Consider the following 19451-nt stretch of genomic DNA (forward strand, 5'->3'; position numbering starts at 1 on the left):
AATTAGGAAAGAAATAATGTGAAGACAAAAGCAGTAGCAATTATTCAGCGTTTACTATTATGTTAGTCCTCTTTTGGAATTCTATCTACTCTCTAACACATTTACACAATTAATTAATAAAGTTTAAAATTCTATTAATATTTTTCGGTCTGTGAAAAAAAAAAAAATTATTTAAAATTCAATATATTAAATATTTTTATTAGATATACTCTCATAATTCTTTAAACGAAACACATCGAAAACCAAAGGTTAGAATGTCTATACCAGGTAGACGTCTCGATGAAACCCAAGAATGGTTGCTCTCTGTTAAGAGGGACACCATCACTGCGATGAACACGCATTCTGCATTGACTCAATATATTACTCTGGGTCAAGGCAAAAGCTGTCAACGGGAAACACAGATGGGTTTAATAAGGAAGTACTGTGATAGTTTTCCTAAATCTAAGTAGCTACCCAATTCCCCCAACCCCATATATTTCTATATTAATATTCTTTAAAACTGTTTACATATTTTTTTTTCTTCATTTCATTAATTTATAGTTTACATATATACAAATGCAATACCTTTTCATGCGTCCTAGGATCAACAAATTCATATTAAACCAAGCCACCTTTCGCTACAGGATCTTCTGATATAAGTACTTTTATGGTCCTACCATCCACTGTTGCGCCGTTGAAGAACTTTTGAAGCCTTATGAGTTCCCCGTCTTCGGGATGTGCTAAGTGTACACTGGCCATAGCAGTTCCCGTGGGTAGGTCTCTTACCACTACACGGCTCAGTTCTGTTCTCCCGTACTCCTCGATGATCTCTTTCAACTTCAACTGGTCTACACCAAGGGTCAAGTTATAAATATTTAGAATTTTGGCTGAGTTGCTATCAACAGAAGTCGAGAGAACCAACTGGTTCTTGTTCTTGGAAGATCCCGCGTACCCCTCTGATGGAAGACTCTGTGCGCCTGTCGTGATCAGATTGGCGCGCTGTGATCGTGGGGTTCCATTGCCCGTTGGATTATTCTTGTTATTGCTATTAGTGGCCTTCTGTTGCTGTCTCTTCCCAACAAGCAACGCATCTGCTTGCTTTATATGCTCATCGATGATCTTGTATCCGCTACTTGTAAACAATTTCTGTATTCTCTCATCATCAAACTGTAGTTCCCGCATAGCATTGATCTTCTTAGCGGTCGGCAGGGCACACATTTGGTCCACAAACGTCTCCGACAAGGTCACAAACCCAGCCCGGTTCAACTGTCTCCTTAGCATCTGCTTAAATCTATCGTCATTCTGCTTTGCTACCTGTTTCTTCGCCTTGTTGATCAGCATATCCACCTGTGTAGGTCCTTTCTTATTATTCTTAAGAGTCTTACCTGCCTTGTTAGTATTATTCGTCATCGTCATCGTCATCGTTTGTTGCTGTTGCTGTTGCTGTTGCTGTTGCTGTTTCTGCTTCTGTTTCTGTTTTTGCGACAGCGACACCGCCCGTGTCTCTATCTTTGGCTCCGACTTCTTCCTCCTAATAGTCTTCTTATTCTTCTTCTGGTCCACATTGATACCAATACGTCCCGCAAGTATATCTTCCTTCTGCTCTTTCTTAATCAATTCATCACCTCGCGGCTCCTTCTTCACTCGGTAACTCTTACGAGACCTGCCTCTAGCCATCTTGTTGCTTGTTCTTAACCAATATACAGAGCTCCAACTTAAACAAAAGCTTAATCAGACCTTGGATCAATTAAATTGCCAAGATCTCTAAAAAAATTGACACTTTTTTGATTTCGTTCGTTATGGAAGGAAAGAAGCAAAAAAAAAAAAGGATTCAACGCGAAGGGAAAGTTAGATCCCTATTTATATTTACTTTGAAGTTCTAGATATAGACAGTTAGGAGTATAAGAGCACCAAGAGATGTCTGATTCAAAGTTTGTTATGCAAGGTTATAACCTTGTGAAGTTGTTGAAGAGGTTAGAGGCTGCTACGGCGCGGTTGGAGGATGTTACTATTTACCAGGAAGGGTATTTACAAGCGAAGATGGAATCTGGGATGGTTGAGCACAAGCATACGCCGGAATCTGAGGTAGGTTCTGTCTCTGTGTCCCGTACTGACTCTGTGTCTAACAAAGGTGGTGAGTGTGTTGAGGAGGCCGTTTCTGTTAAGAAGTTTTCTCAGTTTATCGATGAAAACGTTGAACCATTTGTCGAGTTATCTGAGAAGATTGATCCTGTCGTATATGAGATCACCCTGTTATTTAAGAGTGCTTTTGATGCGCAATTGGAGTTTTTGAAGGTGGCTACCAAGTCTAAGAAGCCTGATTTCTCCTCGCAAGCGTTCACTGAAGCTTTGCAGCCAATCAACAAGAGCATTGTGGCTATCGGTGAGTTGAAGGATGCTAACCGCCAGAACCAGTACTTTGCATTTTTGAACGCGGTTACAGAAGGTTCTCCGTTGTTCTCCTGGATTGCTGTTGAGACACCATTGTCATTGATCTCTGACTTCAAGGAGGCCGCCCAATTCTGGACTAACAGGGTTTTAAAGGATTTCAAGGACTCTAACCCAGATGCCTCTACTTGGGTTCAGAACTTCATGACTATCTTTGATAAATTAAAAGAGTACGTTAAGGAATACCATACTACAGGTGTGGCTTGGGATACTAAGGGAAAGGACTTCTCCGAAGTGTATAGCGCTAAGATCTCTTCCTCTGGTGTCCCAGAGCCAGCACAAGGTCAAGCTGCTGCTCCTGCTGCTCCTGCTCCTGCATCAGGTGGTCCACCACCTCCACCACCACCACCACCAGCTTCCGTGTTTGAAGTTAAATCTGATGACCAAGCTAAACCAGCAGCTTCTGGTATTGATGCTGTTTTTGCCGAATTGAACCAAGGTGAAAATATCACTAAAGGTCTGAAGAAAGTGGACAAGTCTCAACAAACGCATAAGAATCCAGAACTACGTGAATCTTCTGTAGTATCTTCTAAGGCCGCTCCACCACCAAAGCCTAAGAAGCCATCTGCTCTAACCACCAAGAAACCACCAAGAAAGGAATTGGTTGGTAACAAATGGTTTATTGAGAACTTTGATGATGAGTCCGAACCTATCGTTATTGAGACCCAGAAGGATGAGTCTGTCTTTATCGGTAAGTGTACAAAGACTCTGGTTCAAATAAAGGGTAAAGTAAATGCTATCTCTATGAGCGAGACTGAATCCAGCAGCGTTGTTTTGTATTCCAGTATCTCCGGTATGGATATCATCAAGTCGAACAAGTTTGGTGTTCAAGTGGAAGGTTCTCTTCCTCAAATTTCCATAGATAAATCTGAAGGTGGTAGCATATACTTGTCCAAGGAATCTATGGCTACAGAAATCTACACTTCTTGTTCAACATCTATTAATGTAAACTTGCCAATTGGAGAAGATGGTGATTATGTTGAGTTCCCAATTCCAGAACAATTGAAACATAGTTTCGAAAATGGAAAGATGCAATCCGGTGTATTGGAACATGCTGGTTAGAATTATTCGAAGTCTATGAAGACTTGCCAATTCTATTACGTGACCAATCACAGATGAAGAAAGGAAAAGAACTCTCAGCGAGAAATGCTTCTTCTTTTGAAATGGCCTCCAAATGCAACCTTCTTATATATAGTGCAGTTATTTGTACATTTTTAGTATTAAATAGTACCTTCAATGTATTCTTGCCTAGATTAAGAAAACGGATAAATCCAAACATAAAGTTCATTTGATTATTTACATGGTTAAATAAACAATTATTTATAATATAGAGATATTTATTTGTGATTACAGGAATATTTCATTTCAGGAGTTTCTAGCTCAAGACACTTATTTTCCTCTTCTGATGTAGTACATGTATGCACGTTCATGAACAGGAATGCTAAATGGTGATATAACTTCAGAATGCCCTGGACGAGCCACTGGGTCTCTTAAATATACCGCATGGCAAGTCTTAAACGATATCTCCAAATGGTGAGGCAGAATAGCGAAAGGAGCCAAAAATGGTCTAGGCTTCCATGGTGTGAAATAAGGTTTTTCAGGGTTCTTTCTACCGTACAAGTGGTTAGATTGCCATGGTAGATTAATTACTGCTCTAGCTTTGTTTTCGTCCTCCTTAATTTCATCAAAATTGACACGTTCATGGTATCGTAGAGAGTCTGCCCATTTAGGATCGTATGAGGAATTCGATATTGAGCCATCGTTTTGCCTGTTCTTAAAGTGTTGAATAACAGATTGAGAATATTTCTTAACAAAATCAGTTAACTGCTTTTTTCCTTCTCTCAAAGCAGTCTTAGCATTGGTAGGAAGTTCTTTCTTCGTTGTTTCTTTTGGTGAAATTAAATTGTGAGCAAATTCTTTAACTTCGTCATATTTCTTATCCTTTAGGGTCTCGGTGTTTATAGCATCAGAAGTTGCGTATAACTGATAAATGGAGTGTAATTTTGGTAGTAAAGACTCATCATATTTTACAACCTCCTTGAAATGCTCAATTGGAACAATTGGCTTCTCCTTATTGGAATTCTTAGTATGGACACTGATTATTTCGGCAAGTAGGTTCTCTGTAGTTAACGATTTCATAACCTTGTATTCTTGGTTTTGTAGTTCTTCGTCTGCTTTCTTCAATTTCTCCAAAAAATCAGCTTTTTTATCATTAGTACCATCCATGGCTTCCATCTTTTGCAGCTTCTCGGACCAAACTTTCTGTGGGTTAGTCTTGGCCTCCTTAACATACTTATTCCACAATACAATCTGTTTCTTATCTACTTTCAGGGCCTCTTCAAAACTTGGTTTCTTGGCACCTAGAGCTTGTAATACTTTTTCTGGTTTCACACTAAACATGTCACCAGGTTTCAAAGTATATCCAGGGTGTTTAATCTTGACACCATTAACATGTACGTAGCCATGCAGTATGAATTGTCTCGCCTGCCTCACAGAGGACGCAAACATAGCTCTAAACAATGCAAAATCCAGTCTTTTTTCCAAAACAGCAAATGTCTGCATTAGGAACGGAGTCTCCTTCGTATAACCACCTCTCAGCGAAGCATCCAGCTGGGCCACAGAATCTAACTTAGAATTGAACATCGTCTGCCACCTACCCTCTGTAATATGTTCACCATGATACGCCCTAGCCTCTTGCTTGGCATTCCATTTCTGTTGGTACAGCGTTTTAGACCTGAAATCCACATTACCTTTCTTGAACAAATTGAACAAATTGTACTTGTTGAAAGACGTGCGTACTCGACCCCTGGTCAATGAATTTAACAAAACGGCCTTTCTCGGCATAGTATATAATTAAGAGATCGTCCACGTTTCCTATTAGTCTAGTCAAGTTTGGATCAGTACCATGTTTTAAAGCACACCCTAATCAAGTAAAACTATATAAGTTTCTCTACTAAACACTCCATGAATAAACCCTTCTGTCTTCGGGAGTCTCGATCCAGCAGAAAACCCAAAAAAAAAAAATGAAAACCTGAAATCACGATCATTACCTACTAATTATCACATGACTGTAATCATGTGTTGATATTATTTTGTACGTTATTGGCACATGCATTCCGTTGACAAGTATCTGATCTGTGAACTGAACTCCAGATGAGCCAAGGTGAATATTGTCTTAGGTGATCTATTAGTCGGAAAGGTCTGATCAATAAGCTGAATAAAGTGCAATCGTTAAAAACTTTGCACGTAACAATTGGTTGAACGAGTCTTCTAAAGATATTGTGGAAAAAGAAACTACGATTTGTTTCTGACTGTGAAAATTAAGGCATCTGACCATTATTAAACTGCTCATCACTTTTTTTACTGTTGTAATATTTGGAATTCCAAAATTTTTTCTAGATAAAATACTTTCAACTTATTTTATTTGCATTTGCTACATATAGTTCTTAATGGAGTGGTCTATAAATGATGAGATCAGATTGTTTAGGTGGGTTGCTGAATTTAAACCTGTTGGACCCAATCGCTTACGCAACCTTGAATTAGTGGTGGAACGGTTGAATAATCCGGAAAAGTATCCTGTGCTGCTGCTACAAAAGGAAACTGGAAGAGTACCGAAGGTGTTCAGCAGCCGTGATGTGGTGCAGAAATTGAATCAATACTATGACTTGGAGCGTGCGGGCAAAATAGAGCATGGAGAACCAATTGATGTTGCTAATGATTCAGATATCATTAGTAGTGCAATAGATTTCTCACAAAATGGACATGATGCTAGGCTGGATCATAAGGAAACGGAAGATATCCAGCAATTGGATGATCAAATTATTATGCAAAAGAGCAGCGAAGCTGATATTGCTGACATTAAAGACAAAGGCACTAGAACTAAGAATGGTGGAGCAGACGCTGATAATAGCAGCAATGCACGCATAGTGCCTGGTTCAGAAGTAGATGTTGGTGATATATCCAATAAACACAAGGAGGATACTGGTAGTAGCTCGATTATAATAAATAACAAGGATATGCCGAACTCTTCTCCTGCCAAACCCGAAATGGAAGAGAAATCGGACTCTAAATTATCAACAAAGGAATCTGCGCCAGAAAATGATAGTATAAATAATGAAATGCTAAAAGATCAGCATGAGGGCAAAGAAAACGATACTAAAGGAGACAATGATGACTCCAACGACATTGAAATGCCTGATGTTGAAAGAACTACAGAATTGCCTAGCCATGCAGATATACTAATGCAAGATGCTTCTGAGGATAGCAATAATGAACATGGAAATGATCAACGCCAAAAATCTATAACTAATAAAACTGAAACGATTGCCGAAAGGCTCCGGAGAACAGAATTAGAGGAAGAAGAAAACAAAAAGATGGACACTGCAATGAGTAATGTTCCAGCTATAGAAAAAGAATCAAAAGATGGTAACGATTCACCTATTCAAAGCGAAGTTATTGATAAAACAGGATATAACGAACAGGTCAGTGGGATTGACCATGGTAATGATGAAAAAGCTGTAATAGGCCCTAGTACTAATGATGACTCTAATAAAAGCAATGAAGATAATCAAGAACAAGCGGAAATTCAAAGCAAAAATACCGAAAACAGAGATGATGACAAACAAGAAAATCTAGTTGCAGCAGAATCAACAAATACAGGGAAAAATAAAGAGGAAATTGAAAATAAAGAAGTATTAGATAGAAAGAAAAAAGAAAAAGAGGAGCATAATAATGTCGAACAATCATACCATGATGATATTGTGGAAGAAAACAAGTTGGAGGATAGTATCATAGATAAGAAATATGAAGATGATTCCGAATTATCAAATGTCGAAGATGAAGATGAATCTATCGATAATAAAATTGTACCTGATCTTGTTTCAGCGTCAGACTCTATGAAAGAAGATGAAGAGATTGTTGATGACCTAAAAGTATCTGATAATGAAATTGATAATGAAAAACATATTGCAAGTGGGTCAACGAATGATTCTACAAATGAAAATGAGGAGAGAACTGAATTGAGTGCTGAGAAGGATGATCAAATGAATAATGAAGTTAACAAAGTGGAGTCTATCAAGGGACATAAAATATATACTGAAAATCACCTTTCAAAAGATTCTGTGGACCAAACACCAGAGGATGGATCAATTACTTCTGAAAATATTGAAAACTCTGAGAAGAATACTAAAGACTATATTGGAAAATCAGAAAATGACAAACTAGATGATGCATTAATAGATGAAGATTCACGATATCAAAAGAGTGGTGCCGTTGTAAATGAAGAGTCTAGTGAGCGTATCACTAGGTCTACGGCTAAGAATATGACAAAGACTAATATGGCGCAATCCGAGCAAGTAAATGATCATGCCTACGAGAATACGGTTGATTCAGAGGGGAAGGATGATGAAGAGGAATATACTACTAAAAAAGCTGGTGAAAGCGTTAAAGAAGGTTCAGAAAAAGCTGATAATGTATATGTTAGAGGCAGCGAAAATGTTATAAAAGAAGGATCTGTGGTACAATCTCCAAAACGTAGTGACGAAGCAATTGAAGAAGCCAATGAAGGAAGAAAAGAAGAGACAAATGAACAAGCAACTGTAACAAATGTCGAGGCTACTGAACAGGCTACTCAATTGGCTACTGAGGAGGAACAGGCTACTGAACAGGCTACTCAACAGGCTACTCAACAGGCTACCCAACAGGCTACCCAACAAGCCATTCAACAAGTTAACGAGCATTCTACTGACCAGTCTGCTGACCAGCCGACTGAAGGAAAAACTGAAGGAAAAACAGTAGAAACAACTGAGCCGCTAATTGATGTCAAGACAACGGAAGCAAACGAGGAAGTAGATAAAGAGAAAAATGAGAATGGAACTGAGAATGGAACTCCTGAAGCTACTAAAAAAACTGACAATATTAAAGAAAAGAAGGAAGATATTATCGAAGATACCAATGTTGATAGTAATGCGACTCATAAGGACGATAATAAAGAGAAAAATACGGAAAATGACAATATTGAGGAGGAAAGATTAGATTCTGTGGAAGCTGAGGGACAGGAGGATAGCTCCTCATCAACCGAACAAAAGGTGGAAACTCCCGTTCAGGAAAGTAAGAAGAGTACGGAGGACATAAAAGAGGAAGAGGTAAAATCAGAGTCAATCGAACCAGAGGATTCGCCACGACCAGATTCTAAAGATCAATCTGAGGATGAAAAGCCTATATCTCGTAGAAGCAGAAGGTCCGCTCTTCCTAAAGTCCCTCCATCAATACCTGATGAACCACTTGCAAGGAGAACCAGGCATTCTGCAGCCCTAGCAGAGCAAGAAAAATCTGAAGAACCAAAGAAAAAGAAGCGTAAGTACAATAAGAAAGTCCCACAACAACCTGTTCGTGCTTCAAGCAGGCTCAAAAACAAAAAATAAACGATTATTATCTTTGTTCATCACTATATAGTAAGCATTTATTATTCTGTTTAAAATATAAACCAAAATTGTAACAATAAATTTATTCACTATTCTTTACGTCCTAAACATTAAAATTAGACCCTTATATAGCGATCAGAAATTCAGCAATACAATAACTAACATAATAAAATAATTAATGAGTTTTTGTTTTTATATTAAATGTTATAAACTTATTAAATAAAGACAGAATAAACAATTCGTATTCTCAACATGAATTCACAAAAAGGGATATTCAATTTAGTATTTATTTTTTTTGGTCATTACATTTAGTTAACCTTCAACAATTCAACGTCGAAGATCAAAGTAGCGTTAGGTGGAATCAAACCTGGGAAACCACGTGGACCGTAAGCGTAAGGACCTGGAATGGTTAATCTAGCCTTCTCACCAACGGACAACTTTGGAATACCAGCATCCCAACCCTTGATAACTTGACCAACACCAATGTTACATTGGAATGGAGAACCACGGTCAACAGAGGAGTCGAACTTTTGGCCGTTCTCCAAAGTACCAGTGTAGTGGATGGTGACTAGATCACCTTGCTTTGGGAAAGTCTTACCATCACCTGGAGACAATCTGTCAATCTTAACACCACCTTCAATAACTTCAGACATTATTATAGTTTTCTATTTTAGTTTACTTTCCTAGCAATTGACCAACAATTCCTAAATCGACAATAGGTTGTCAGATTCATAACATCGAATCGATATAAATTTAAGAAGGGATAAAGAGAGAAAAGCACAAAAAAAAAAAAAATTTCTCCATCCACTTGTCGTAAAATATTATATTAGCACGTGATGAATAAGAAGGAATCATATATAGTATTTAAAAAGAACTACAACTGATTTAGACGTACCTGAACTGCTATTGATATGTGTTTGCTATGTTTCGATAAAGAACCTTTATTTCTCATTTCCTTGTCTTTATATTTTCCTATTCTGATATTGATAAAGATAACGTTTTTTTGAAGTATAGATATATACCTGATAACTAAGTTCAATATTTAAAAAGAAAATAAACTATGATTTGAATAACACTTACTTTACTTTTATTTGTTTTTTATAGCTCGTAAGCTCTCTACCTATATACTAGAAGAGCTGAAAGAACTGTGAACATTGTAAATGAGAATATTTAACTGATGAAAACTTACAAGATGGCAACTAGCTTTTGACCAGAGTTTCTACCCTTTCTGATGTCATCAACCATTTGACTAACGTCATTTAGACCACCCTTGTGGACCTTGACAGGAATGTGCTCGATTTCACCAGCATTGACATAAGGATTAATAAACTTCATGAATTCAATGGCATGCTTTCTGTACTCAAGATCAGCTGGGATGGTAACTGGACCAAATGGGACGTCGTAACCACCAGCTAGATACAATAGAGAGGTCTCAATCTTCTTGTTCTCTCTTCTCTCGGATACTGGGATGTTATCGATAGACAAAGTGGTTAAATGCAATATTCTAGCTGGCTTATCGTCAGAGGCGACCTTGTAAACTTGTTGGATGGTGTCCTCGTTGGAGACACAGTCAACCAATGTTTGGATGTCTGGGTACTTCTTCTTGATTTGTTCGATGACATCGGCATCGTGGTAATCGAAGACTTCATCGGCACCGTAGGACTTTAGCTTAGCTTCGTGCTTCTTAGATGCGACAGCGATAATCTTTGTGTAACCATGCAACTTCTTGGCCAATTGAATGAATGGTTGACCAACAGCAGTGGCACCACCCCAGAATAGGATTGGGTGGTCTCTTTGTGGCTTAGCTGGTTCCCAGACTAGATCTAGACCGAAGTTGTAGTACAAAACGTTACCAGCAGTAGTCAAAGAGACTGGGAAAGTGGCAACATCTTCGAAATACTTAACTGGACCAGCAGGGATAGTATCCTTACCACTAACTTCGATATCTTGGTTTGGAACGTACATGACTTGTGGGTCCAAAGTAGAGTACTCAGCGAAAGCACCATTCTTTGGGTATGTAACGGAAGAACCGTGCACAACACCGTAAACCTTTTGGCCGACCTTGTACTTGCTCGAGTCAACGTTAGCACCTAGTTTAACGATAACACCAGCAGCATCACAACCACAGATAGAACCCTTTGGACCAATGTTGTAGTCAATGTGCTTCCAGTCAGTTGGGTTAGCAGCAATGGCAACGTTCTTGATCAAAACGTGGTTATCGTTCAATGGTGGCAATGGAACCTCCTTCAAAGTCAAGTGGTCAGCTTCAATGACAAGGGCTTTCATGCTAGTTGGTAGAGACATTTTTGTAGGTGTTTTTTTTGTTGTTTTTCTTTATTATATAAAAGTGTAGTTTTTCCTTTATTGGATGTAGTTCTTAATATGTATAACGTTAAACAGAAAAAAAGAGATGAGATAAGAGAGTGAATTAATCAAATTCAATGGGGGTTTATATACAATTTTTCCTACTTCTCCTCATATCGAAGTTGTTTACACAGTTTCATAAGTTTTTTTCGACTACCTTCCTTAATATTCGGATTCAGAGTAAATCAAAAAATAAATCAAATACTCATTATCAATAAAACCACTCTGTCAGTATTTTGCAAAAACTGCTTTATTTCTTTTGTTGTACCAGGTTTGGAAGGTATTTCTTGTTTTAAGGGGAGGGGAGAGCTATCCCTAGACCGAAAACTAAAAGGCAATAGCATGTAAAGAAAGCCGGAAATCAACGAAGCGTGAACGAGTGGGGGTTGAGGGAAGAACTATAATTACAATTTAAATCTATGCAATACTTCCATTCCGTGGCAATATTATATTTTTTTTTTTCAGCATTTTGTATGGTACTTTGTGTGTAATATATCAATTTTTCGGAACTGATATTTTGAGTTTATGTTCCGTTGCGGCTTACCACTTTTCCTTTACGTAAGATCGTCTTTTGTTACTTATTTTTCTTTTCTTTTCACCAGCTTGTTCTTCTTCACCTTCAACTTGAGCTTAGCGGACGAAACCTGCGCAGATGTGGTCTGAGGTGTTTGAACGGAGCTGATCCGTGTCCGTTTCTTGTCGTATTCGTACCCTTTGTCTTCTGACAACAGGAGTAAATTTTGGGCCCTCTCATGGCGAGCATTCTCCAACGCTTTGACGAATCGCAGGTCCTCCTTCATAGTTGAGTTTATCGCATTAGGCATGGGCTTGGTCTTATTTTTCTTTATGGCGTTCGCCCTAAGTTGGTCCCTCAATGTCTTTCTGACTTTTTTCTTCCGTTCCGTGGAAATGGCACCTTGTAGGGCTTCTTCCTTAGCAGCCTGAGAGTGTAAGTCTGTTCCACCTTCTGGGACATATTTATTACCCATTGTCCTTAAATTTCTATATTAAAACTACAAAAAAAATGAAATAATTAAAAAATGTCTTCTTCTATAACACTCTTGCTAATATCACTATTCTCTCCCTTTTTTGATTTTGTTTCCTTTCTTCTATACCAATAGAAAATAATGGGATTATCCTAAAAGAAACAACAATTTTTTTTTTTGATTTACTTTCGTAGTTTTTGAAATATCAATCAATCAAAAAATATTGCAACAAATATAAAATTAGGTAATGCTTATTTGGTGGAGAACAATTAGGTAATAGTCAATATGAGAAATACAACCACCTTGTCCTTTCTATAATACCCCTGAAAAAAATAACAGAAAAAAGATACCTAATTACCCTTTAATTTCTTATAAACTATTCTAAAATACACTCTTGAATTTGCTTGAAAACTCTTAATAGTATTACCAAAAACTTATGGGCCATCGCTCTTCGTTCTTATGAAAAACCGGAAGAATGAAAAATTTATACGTAGTATATCGTATGGTGGTCAATCCAGTATATGCTTACATCAAGTTTAATATGCGGTTTTAGCTCAGTTGGGAGAGCGCCAGACTGAAGAATTATAACTTCGGTCAAAATTTGTTATCTGGAGGTCCTGTGTTCGATCCACAGAAATCGCATTTTACTTTTTATTTTTTTTAAATATATTTCACTTAAAGCAATTTATTACCCGGATAGTGCCATCTATTTGTTTGTTTGTTTCTTTTTTTTTTTGTTTTGAAAAAATTGGAAAAATTGGAAAAATTTTAAAATTTTGCGATGCCCATCTCATCGCATTTTGTATGGAAGGTATATATGAAGACTAGTTATTCAATTTTACTATAGCAATATATAGAGATAGGAAATTGTATTTAATAAGTCAAGAAATTGTAACGGGATAAGCAATTTAATTATAAGAAAAGATAAGATAATACAAAACAAAATATAATGGCTAAGAAGGCTATCGATTCCCGTGTTCCGGCGTTGATTAGGAACGGTGTGCAAACGAAACAGAGGTCATTTTTCGTCATTGTGGGTGACAAGGCAAGAAACCAGTTGCCAAATTTACACTACTTGATGATGAGCGCTGACTTAAAGATGAACAAGTCTGTTTTATGGGCGTATAAGAAAAAACTACTGGGTTTCACTTCTCACAGGAAGAAAAGAGAGAATAAGATAAAGAAGGAGATCAAGAGGGGTACTAGGGAAGCTAATGACATGGATCCATTTGAGACTTTTATCTCGAACCAGAATATCAGATATGTGTACTATAAGGAGACGGAGAAGATTCTTGGTAACACTTACGGTATGTGTATTCTTCAGGATTTCGAGGCTCTTACACCGAATCTACTGGCCAGAACCATTGAGACAGTGGAGGGTGGTGGTATTGTGGTTATTCTGTTGAAATCAATGTCCTCTTTAAAGCAGCTTTACACCATGACTATGGACATTCACTCGAGATACCGTACAGAGGCTCATGGCGATGTCGTAGCGAGATTCAATGAAAGGTTTATACTGTCCCTAGGATCCAATCCAAACTGTCTAGTAGTTGATGACGAGCTGAATGTACTACCACTATCTGGGGCCAAGGGTGTCAAGGCATTGCCTCCAGCCGATGGTGACGAGCTAACCCCAAAGCAACAAGAGTTGAAGGACTTAAAGGAATCATTAGAGGATGTGCAACCAGCTGGATCTCTGGTGGCTCTTTCAAAGACAGTGAATCAAGCACATGCTATCCTATCATTCATTGATGCCATCTCTGAGAAGACTTTAAACACAACAGTCGCCCTAACTGCAGGTAGAGGTAGAGGTAAGTCTGCCGCTTTAGGTATTTCTATTGCTGCTGCTGTAGCTCATGGTTACTCAAATATTTTCGTCACATCTCCTTCACCAGAAAATTTGAAAACGTTGTTTGAATTTATTTTCAAGGGTTTCGATTCTCTTGGTTACCAAGAACATGTTGACTACGATATTATCCAGTCTACTAATCCGGACTTTAACCAAGCTATTGTCAGAGTTGACATAAAGAGAGATCACAGGCAAACCATTCAATATATACTTCCACAAGATTCCTATGTATTAGGTCAAGCTGAGTTGGTGGTTATTGATGAAGCTGCAGCCATCCCATTACCAATTGTCAAGAAGTTGTTGGGACCTTATTTGGTATTCATGGCGTCTACCATTAATGGTTACGAAGGTACAGGTAGATCTCTATCCTTAAAGCTGATTCAACAACTACGTACTCAGACAACAACTACAGGCCATGAAAACACAGGGACAGCTTTAGTATCGAGAGATTCCAAGAAAGAAGTTGCATTCTCTCATGCTGGCCGTAAGTTGAAAGAAGTGGCTCTGGACGAACCTATCAGATATGCTCCTGGTGACCCAGTTGAAAAATGGTTGAATAAATTGCTATGTTTAGATGTTACTCTAATCAAAAACCCAAGATTTGCTGCCAAGGGTACCCCTCATCCTTCTCAATGTAATTTATTCATTGTCAACAGAGACACATTATTCTCCTATCATCCAGTTTCTGAATCTTTCTTGGAAAAGATGATGGCATTGTATGTATCTTCCCATTACAAGAACTCTCCAAATGATCTACAGTTGATGAGTGATGCTCCAGCACACCAACTGTTTGTTCTATTGCCACCAATTGATCCAAAGGATGGTGGTAGAATCCCAGACCCACTATGTGTCATTCAAATCGCTCTAGAAGGTGAGATCTCGAAGGATAGTGTGAGAAACTCTTTATCAAGGGGTCAAAGAGCAGGTGGTGATTTAATCCCATGGTTGATTTCCCAGCAATTTCAAGATGAAGAATTTGCTGGTTTGAGTGGTGCCAGAATCGTTAGAATTGCCACAAACCCAGAATATGCTTCCATGGGTTATGGTTCTCGTGCTATGGAATTGTTGAGAGACTATTTTGAAGGTAAGTTTACCGATCTTTCAGAGGACTCTAAACCAAGAGACTTCTCTCTAAAAAGAGTTGATCCTAAAGAACTTGAAAACGCTAATCTGCTGAAGGACGAAGTTAAACTAAGAGATGCTAAAACCTTACCACCTTTGCTTCTAAAACTGTCTGAGCAACCACCTAATTTCCTACATTATCTAGGTGTTTCTTACGGTCTAACACAGTCCTTGCACAAATTCTGGAAGAACAATAACTATGCTCCTGTATACCTGCGTCAAACCGCCAATGATCTAACAGGTGAGCACACTTGTGTTATGTTAAAGATTTTAGAAGGTAGAGAGTCAAACTGGCTGATTGAATTTTCTAAGGATTTCAGAAAGAGATTCCTAGCTTTACTTTCATATGACTTCAGCAAATTTACTGCTGTCCAAGCTTTAGGTATCATCGAGAGTAGCAAACAGCCAGAGGCGCTAGCTGACGAAGAGAAACCTGTTCCCGAACTAACAAAGAAGCAATTAGATGAAATATTTTCTCCATTTGACTTGAAAAGATTGGACAGTTATTCCAACAATCTTTTGGACTATCACGTTATTGTTGATTTGCTTCCTATGTTATCTCTACTATATTTCAGTGGTAAGATGGGTGATGGTGTGAAATTGTCAAGTGTTCAAAGTGCCATTCTTCTTGCCATTGGTCTACAACGTAAGAGTATTGATGACATTACCAAGGAATTGAACCTACCATCCAATCAAACAATCGCTATGTTCGCTAAGATCATGAGGAAATTCTCTGTATATTTCCGTCAAGTTCTAAGTGAGAGCATTGAACAACAACTACCGGAATTAAAGGATGACAACTTGGCTGATATGAATGGCGAAGACGTATCAGGGTTTAATGCTGCAGAGGCATTTGACCAAATGGAGGAAGATTTAGAAGAAGCTGGCTCTGAGGCGGTAAAGGCAATGAAGGAGAAGCAGAAAGAACTAATTAACTCGTTGAACTTGGACAAGTACGCCATTGAAGAAAACAGTGAGGAATGGGAGCAATCTAAAAAGAGTCTAGAAAAGGCTGCCAAGACTGAAGGTGTAGTAAGTCTAAAAACTGGTAAGAAGAGATCAACTGAAAAGGCTGACGACATCTTTAGAAGTGAAATGAATGCGGCAAAGAAGGCAAAGAAATCTAAGAAGAGTAAACGTTAAATGTAGCATAGTGTAACGTTTCTATTAAAGATTAAATAATACCGAAAATAAAAAAAAATCCTCGCCGTAAAGCTCAATTTTTGGAAATATACATTCTCTCCTTTCAGAAAATTACTAGGAACTTTATGACACTAAAACCAATTAAAACATCAACTTACTAATAACATTAATTGAGGATTAGCAAAATGAGTATAAAAAATCCATTAAATACAATATATAAATCACCCTTATATATATAAATGTACATTATTAGAATTGTGAACTCAAAAAAGCCACAAGCAAATAAGATAGAAGAAAATGAGAGAGGTAATATAATAATTTACTATTTTAACTTAATATAGACTCAAGTTAAAATGATTTGGGATCCATTAATAAACTTTAAATGCTAATCATCAATTAATCACGTGATCTCGTGCACTGACGACTTGCGTCAAAGGGTCAGAAGGACGACAGGAAAGAAAAAAAAAACATAAAAATAATAAAAATCGTCCAAATTATTTGACAAATATTAGGATTCATTAAATATAGATTGTTAGGTCTGAAGAGTAGGAAATTACCAAAGGACAGTAACAAGTACTAACATATAAATATATAAAACAAGGAAGAAAAGATGGTTGAGCTAACTGAGATCAAGGAAGATATCGTTCAAGACCCACCAGTCACCCCTGCTGGTAAGGCTGAAACTAGTACTGAATTAAAGCAGGCTAGAGTAGAAGAAGATGATGACAGCGATCTAGAGGATGATTTTGACCAGAATGAGACTCTAATGGACAGAGTCAAGGCTCTAAAGGACATTATCCCTCCACAACAAAGAAGCAGAATCTGCAATGTTTTTTCTGCTTCAGTCTCTATGATAAAGAGTGCTTTTAGCAAGAGTAGTAGTTTGACTTGGACTATAACTACTTCTGCATTACTACTAGGTGTTCCTCTTTCTTTGTCTATGCTAGCCGAACAACAATTGATTGAAATGGAGAAGACTTTCGATCTGCAGAAGGATGCTAATGACATCTTGGCTCAAGGTGATGAAAAGAATTCTGTTGCAGCCGCTTAAATGTATTTTTGTAGAAGCATAATTTCTAGCCCCCTTTTATGTTTTTAAAAACTATTATTCAAAAATCGTTATCATTAACATATAAAGAATGAAGCTATAGGCCCTAATTACATTAATTTTCCAAATAAGTTACTAGGAATTTGTGAAAAGAAAAGAAAAAAAAAATTGGATAAATTGTTCTGTTTCATTTTACATTTTTTCCATTCAGTGATATATATCAGTTATTAATTCACCTGTACATAAACCAGTTTTATTAAATTTTGGTACTCAATTATAATATAAAATTAATTTTCAAGTTTGTATTGATTGAAAAATAAAAACGAATAATACTAATATAGTTTTCACATATACTATATAGGTGATGTAGCTACAAGATAATAAAAACGAACCAACCATCAAGTTACTATGATCTAATATTAAGATTAGTTCATCCAAGCTATTGAAATAATCTTATATAAATTAGTTTCTTCATGGTGGTCTAACAAAATAGGATAGATATGCAAAATAATAAGTTTGTACCGGAATTGCTTTTTCTGTATAGTATTTAATAGTTTACTCTATCAAATTCATCTCTTAATATGGCTGGAATGGTTATGTTAATTTAGGATGTTTAATGGTTAAAGCGTAAACATCAAGGTATGTTGTGAACTCATAAATAATTTCGTTGATAAACATACCATGAATACCGAGACTCACACCGAAGCCACTCCATAATAAAGACAAAACAACCATTTCACGATCCATCTTAAAGTACCATACGAGGATAATATAAACCATAAGTTGCACAGGTGGAATGAACATTGGGAAGTTAATTAATGGGAATTTCTGTCTAGTTAAGTGAGCAACAATCATACGTCCAACAACAAATGCCATGGTCAAACCGACAGAAATAACATATGGGAAAGATATGAAGTCATTATCTACCAGGACAATAGCAAATACGAAAGTGAAGTAAACAAAGTATGGAACTAATGCAATCATTGATTCCTTCTTTTCAGCCTCTAACAATGCTTTATCATTCTTCTTGTTGTGCTCCTTGAAGTACTTAAACACATTGGCAGAAGCCGCTAGGATATTGAACATCAACGCAACCACAGAAAAGGCTACCATCAAATGGACGGTCTCAATTGTAAACTTCTCACTACCTTTGAATAGCAATGGGATGTCAATTATCTTTGTGTGCCAAATTACTTGTGGCCCAAATATACCGCATAAAATAAACTGAACAACCAGCATCAGGATACCTTCAACAGGGCCCGAGAACTCACTCAAGAACAATCTGTGCGTATAGAATTCTTCCCATGTACTTAAATAGAAGTTACAAAGCACCAAAAATTGTGTACCTATCAGTAGAAAAGTATATCCACTGCCTAACATAGACGACACTGGGAACAGGGACAAAGTAGTATTTATAGAGTCAATACAATGGTCAAATAACTCACCAAGAGGACTTGATTGCCCAGTACGACGGGCATGCATACCATCACAAGCATCAAAAGTTTGGTACATGAAAAGACCAATAGCATACGAGAAGTAGGTCCATCTTGGCGAATCCTCTTTCAAAAGCGGATCATAGTACAAAACCGTGAGAACATTAATCACAATAAAACCCAAACCAGATAAGGTCACCAAATTTGGTGCCATTGTTACCGGAAACAACTGAGCAAACCATCTCCAGTAAGGTTTCAGTATGTAGTTAGATATCAGTGACCGGTCCTCACTCTGATACTTATAGTATTTAAGGTTGGCGATAGATTCTTTTGGAATAAAATAACCCATCACTGAAATAGAGTTTTTTTAATCAGTTTTCTTTTTTTTTCTTTCTTGTTTCTGTCCTGAGAGGCAAGAACAACTAAATGGATTTAATTATATTTGAAGAGCTAAAAAGGCCACTACTTCCAGTATCGAATAGCTATGATTAGGTAATTGTAATTAAGCTATCTCTCTCTATATTATTTATATATACATTGAAAAAAAAAAAATACTGACAGTGAAATATTCCACATATATTTAATTTACCTTGGTACGCGAGTTTCTGTGCATTGCATGTGAAAATTTATTTTCATAGCAGGATAAAGGTGTATGGG

The 19451-nt window shown here is 37.3% G+C and overlaps 11 protein-coding genes across 11 annotated transcripts; 5 read left to right on the forward strand and 6 right to left on the reverse strand.

Moving 5' to 3' along the window:
- Positions 1-254: 254 nt before the first annotated feature.
- YSF3 (U2 snRNP complex subunit YSF3) lies at positions 255-449 on the forward strand (the record flags this gene model as incomplete). The annotated part of the gene is made up of 1 exon (XM_071054592.1): positions 255-449. The coding sequence occupies one exon, from the start codon at positions 255-257 to the stop codon at positions 447-449; it is 195 nt and encodes a 64-aa protein (XP_070909285.1).
- A 148-nt stretch (positions 450-597) lies between these two features.
- Positions 598-1656, reverse strand: RNJ42_04429 (RNA recognition motif domain-containing protein; the record flags this gene model as incomplete). Its single annotated transcript, XM_071054593.1, has 1 exon — positions 598-1656. One exon carries the CDS (start codon positions 1654-1656, stop codon positions 598-600), a length of 1059 nt encoding a protein of 352 aa, XP_070909286.1.
- A 240-nt stretch (positions 1657-1896) lies between these two features.
- Positions 1897-3489, forward strand: SRV2 (adenylate cyclase-binding protein; the record flags this gene model as incomplete). Its single annotated transcript, XM_071054594.1, has 1 exon — positions 1897-3489. The coding sequence occupies one exon, from the start codon at positions 1897-1899 to the stop codon at positions 3487-3489; it is 1593 nt and encodes a 530-aa protein (XP_070909287.1).
- A 327-nt stretch (positions 3490-3816) lies between these two features.
- Positions 3817-5271, reverse strand: NAM9 (mitochondrial 37S ribosomal protein uS4m; the record flags this gene model as incomplete). The annotated part of the gene is made up of 1 exon (XM_071054595.1): positions 3817-5271. One exon carries the CDS (start codon positions 5269-5271, stop codon positions 3817-3819), a length of 1455 nt encoding a protein of 484 aa, XP_070909288.1.
- A 605-nt stretch (positions 5272-5876) lies between these two features.
- Positions 5877-8849, forward strand: EAF7 (Eaf7p; the record flags this gene model as incomplete). The annotated part of the gene is made up of 1 exon (XM_071054596.1): positions 5877-8849. The coding sequence occupies one exon, from the start codon at positions 5877-5879 to the stop codon at positions 8847-8849; it is 2973 nt and encodes a 990-aa protein (XP_070909289.1).
- A 308-nt stretch (positions 8850-9157) lies between these two features.
- FPR1 (peptidylprolyl isomerase FPR1) lies at positions 9158-9502 on the reverse strand (the record flags this gene model as incomplete). Its single annotated transcript, XM_071054597.1, has 1 exon — positions 9158-9502. One exon carries the CDS (start codon positions 9500-9502, stop codon positions 9158-9160), a length of 345 nt encoding a protein of 114 aa, XP_070909290.1.
- A 532-nt stretch (positions 9503-10034) lies between these two features.
- On the reverse strand, positions 10035-11153 carry RNJ42_04434 (uncharacterized protein; the record flags this gene model as incomplete). Its single annotated transcript, XM_071054598.1, has 1 exon — positions 10035-11153. One exon carries the CDS (start codon positions 11151-11153, stop codon positions 10035-10037), a length of 1119 nt encoding a protein of 372 aa, XP_070909291.1.
- Positions 11154-11791: 638 nt separating this feature from the next.
- FYV6 (Fyv6p) lies at positions 11792-12202 on the reverse strand (the record flags this gene model as incomplete). The annotated part of the gene is made up of 1 exon (XM_071054599.1): positions 11792-12202. One exon carries the CDS (start codon positions 12200-12202, stop codon positions 11792-11794), a length of 411 nt encoding a protein of 136 aa, XP_070909292.1.
- Positions 12203-13148: 946 nt separating this feature from the next.
- On the forward strand, positions 13149-16313 carry KRE33 (ribosome biosynthesis protein KRE33; the record flags this gene model as incomplete). The annotated part of the gene is made up of 1 exon (XM_071054600.1): positions 13149-16313. The coding sequence occupies one exon, from the start codon at positions 13149-13151 to the stop codon at positions 16311-16313; it is 3165 nt and encodes a 1054-aa protein (XP_070909293.1).
- A 610-nt stretch (positions 16314-16923) lies between these two features.
- On the forward strand, positions 16924-17364 carry TOM22 (Tom22p; the record flags this gene model as incomplete). The annotated part of the gene is made up of 1 exon (XM_071054601.1): positions 16924-17364. The coding sequence occupies one exon, from the start codon at positions 16924-16926 to the stop codon at positions 17362-17364; it is 441 nt and encodes a 146-aa protein (XP_070909294.1).
- Positions 17365-17955: 591 nt separating this feature from the next.
- Positions 17956-19143, reverse strand: CPT1 (diacylglycerol cholinephosphotransferase; the record flags this gene model as incomplete). The annotated part of the gene is made up of 1 exon (XM_071054602.1): positions 17956-19143. The coding sequence occupies one exon, from the start codon at positions 19141-19143 to the stop codon at positions 17956-17958; it is 1188 nt and encodes a 395-aa protein (XP_070909295.1).
- Between the last annotated feature and the right edge of the window lie 308 nt (positions 19144-19451).

The sequence above is a fragment of the Nakaseomyces bracarensis genome, assembly GCF_045282275.1.
Source record: "Nakaseomyces bracarensis strain CBM3 chromosome Unknown Scaff13_0, whole genome shotgun sequence".
Lineage (NCBI taxonomy): Eukaryota > Fungi > Ascomycota > Saccharomycetes > Saccharomycetales > Saccharomycetaceae > Nakaseomyces > Nakaseomyces bracarensis.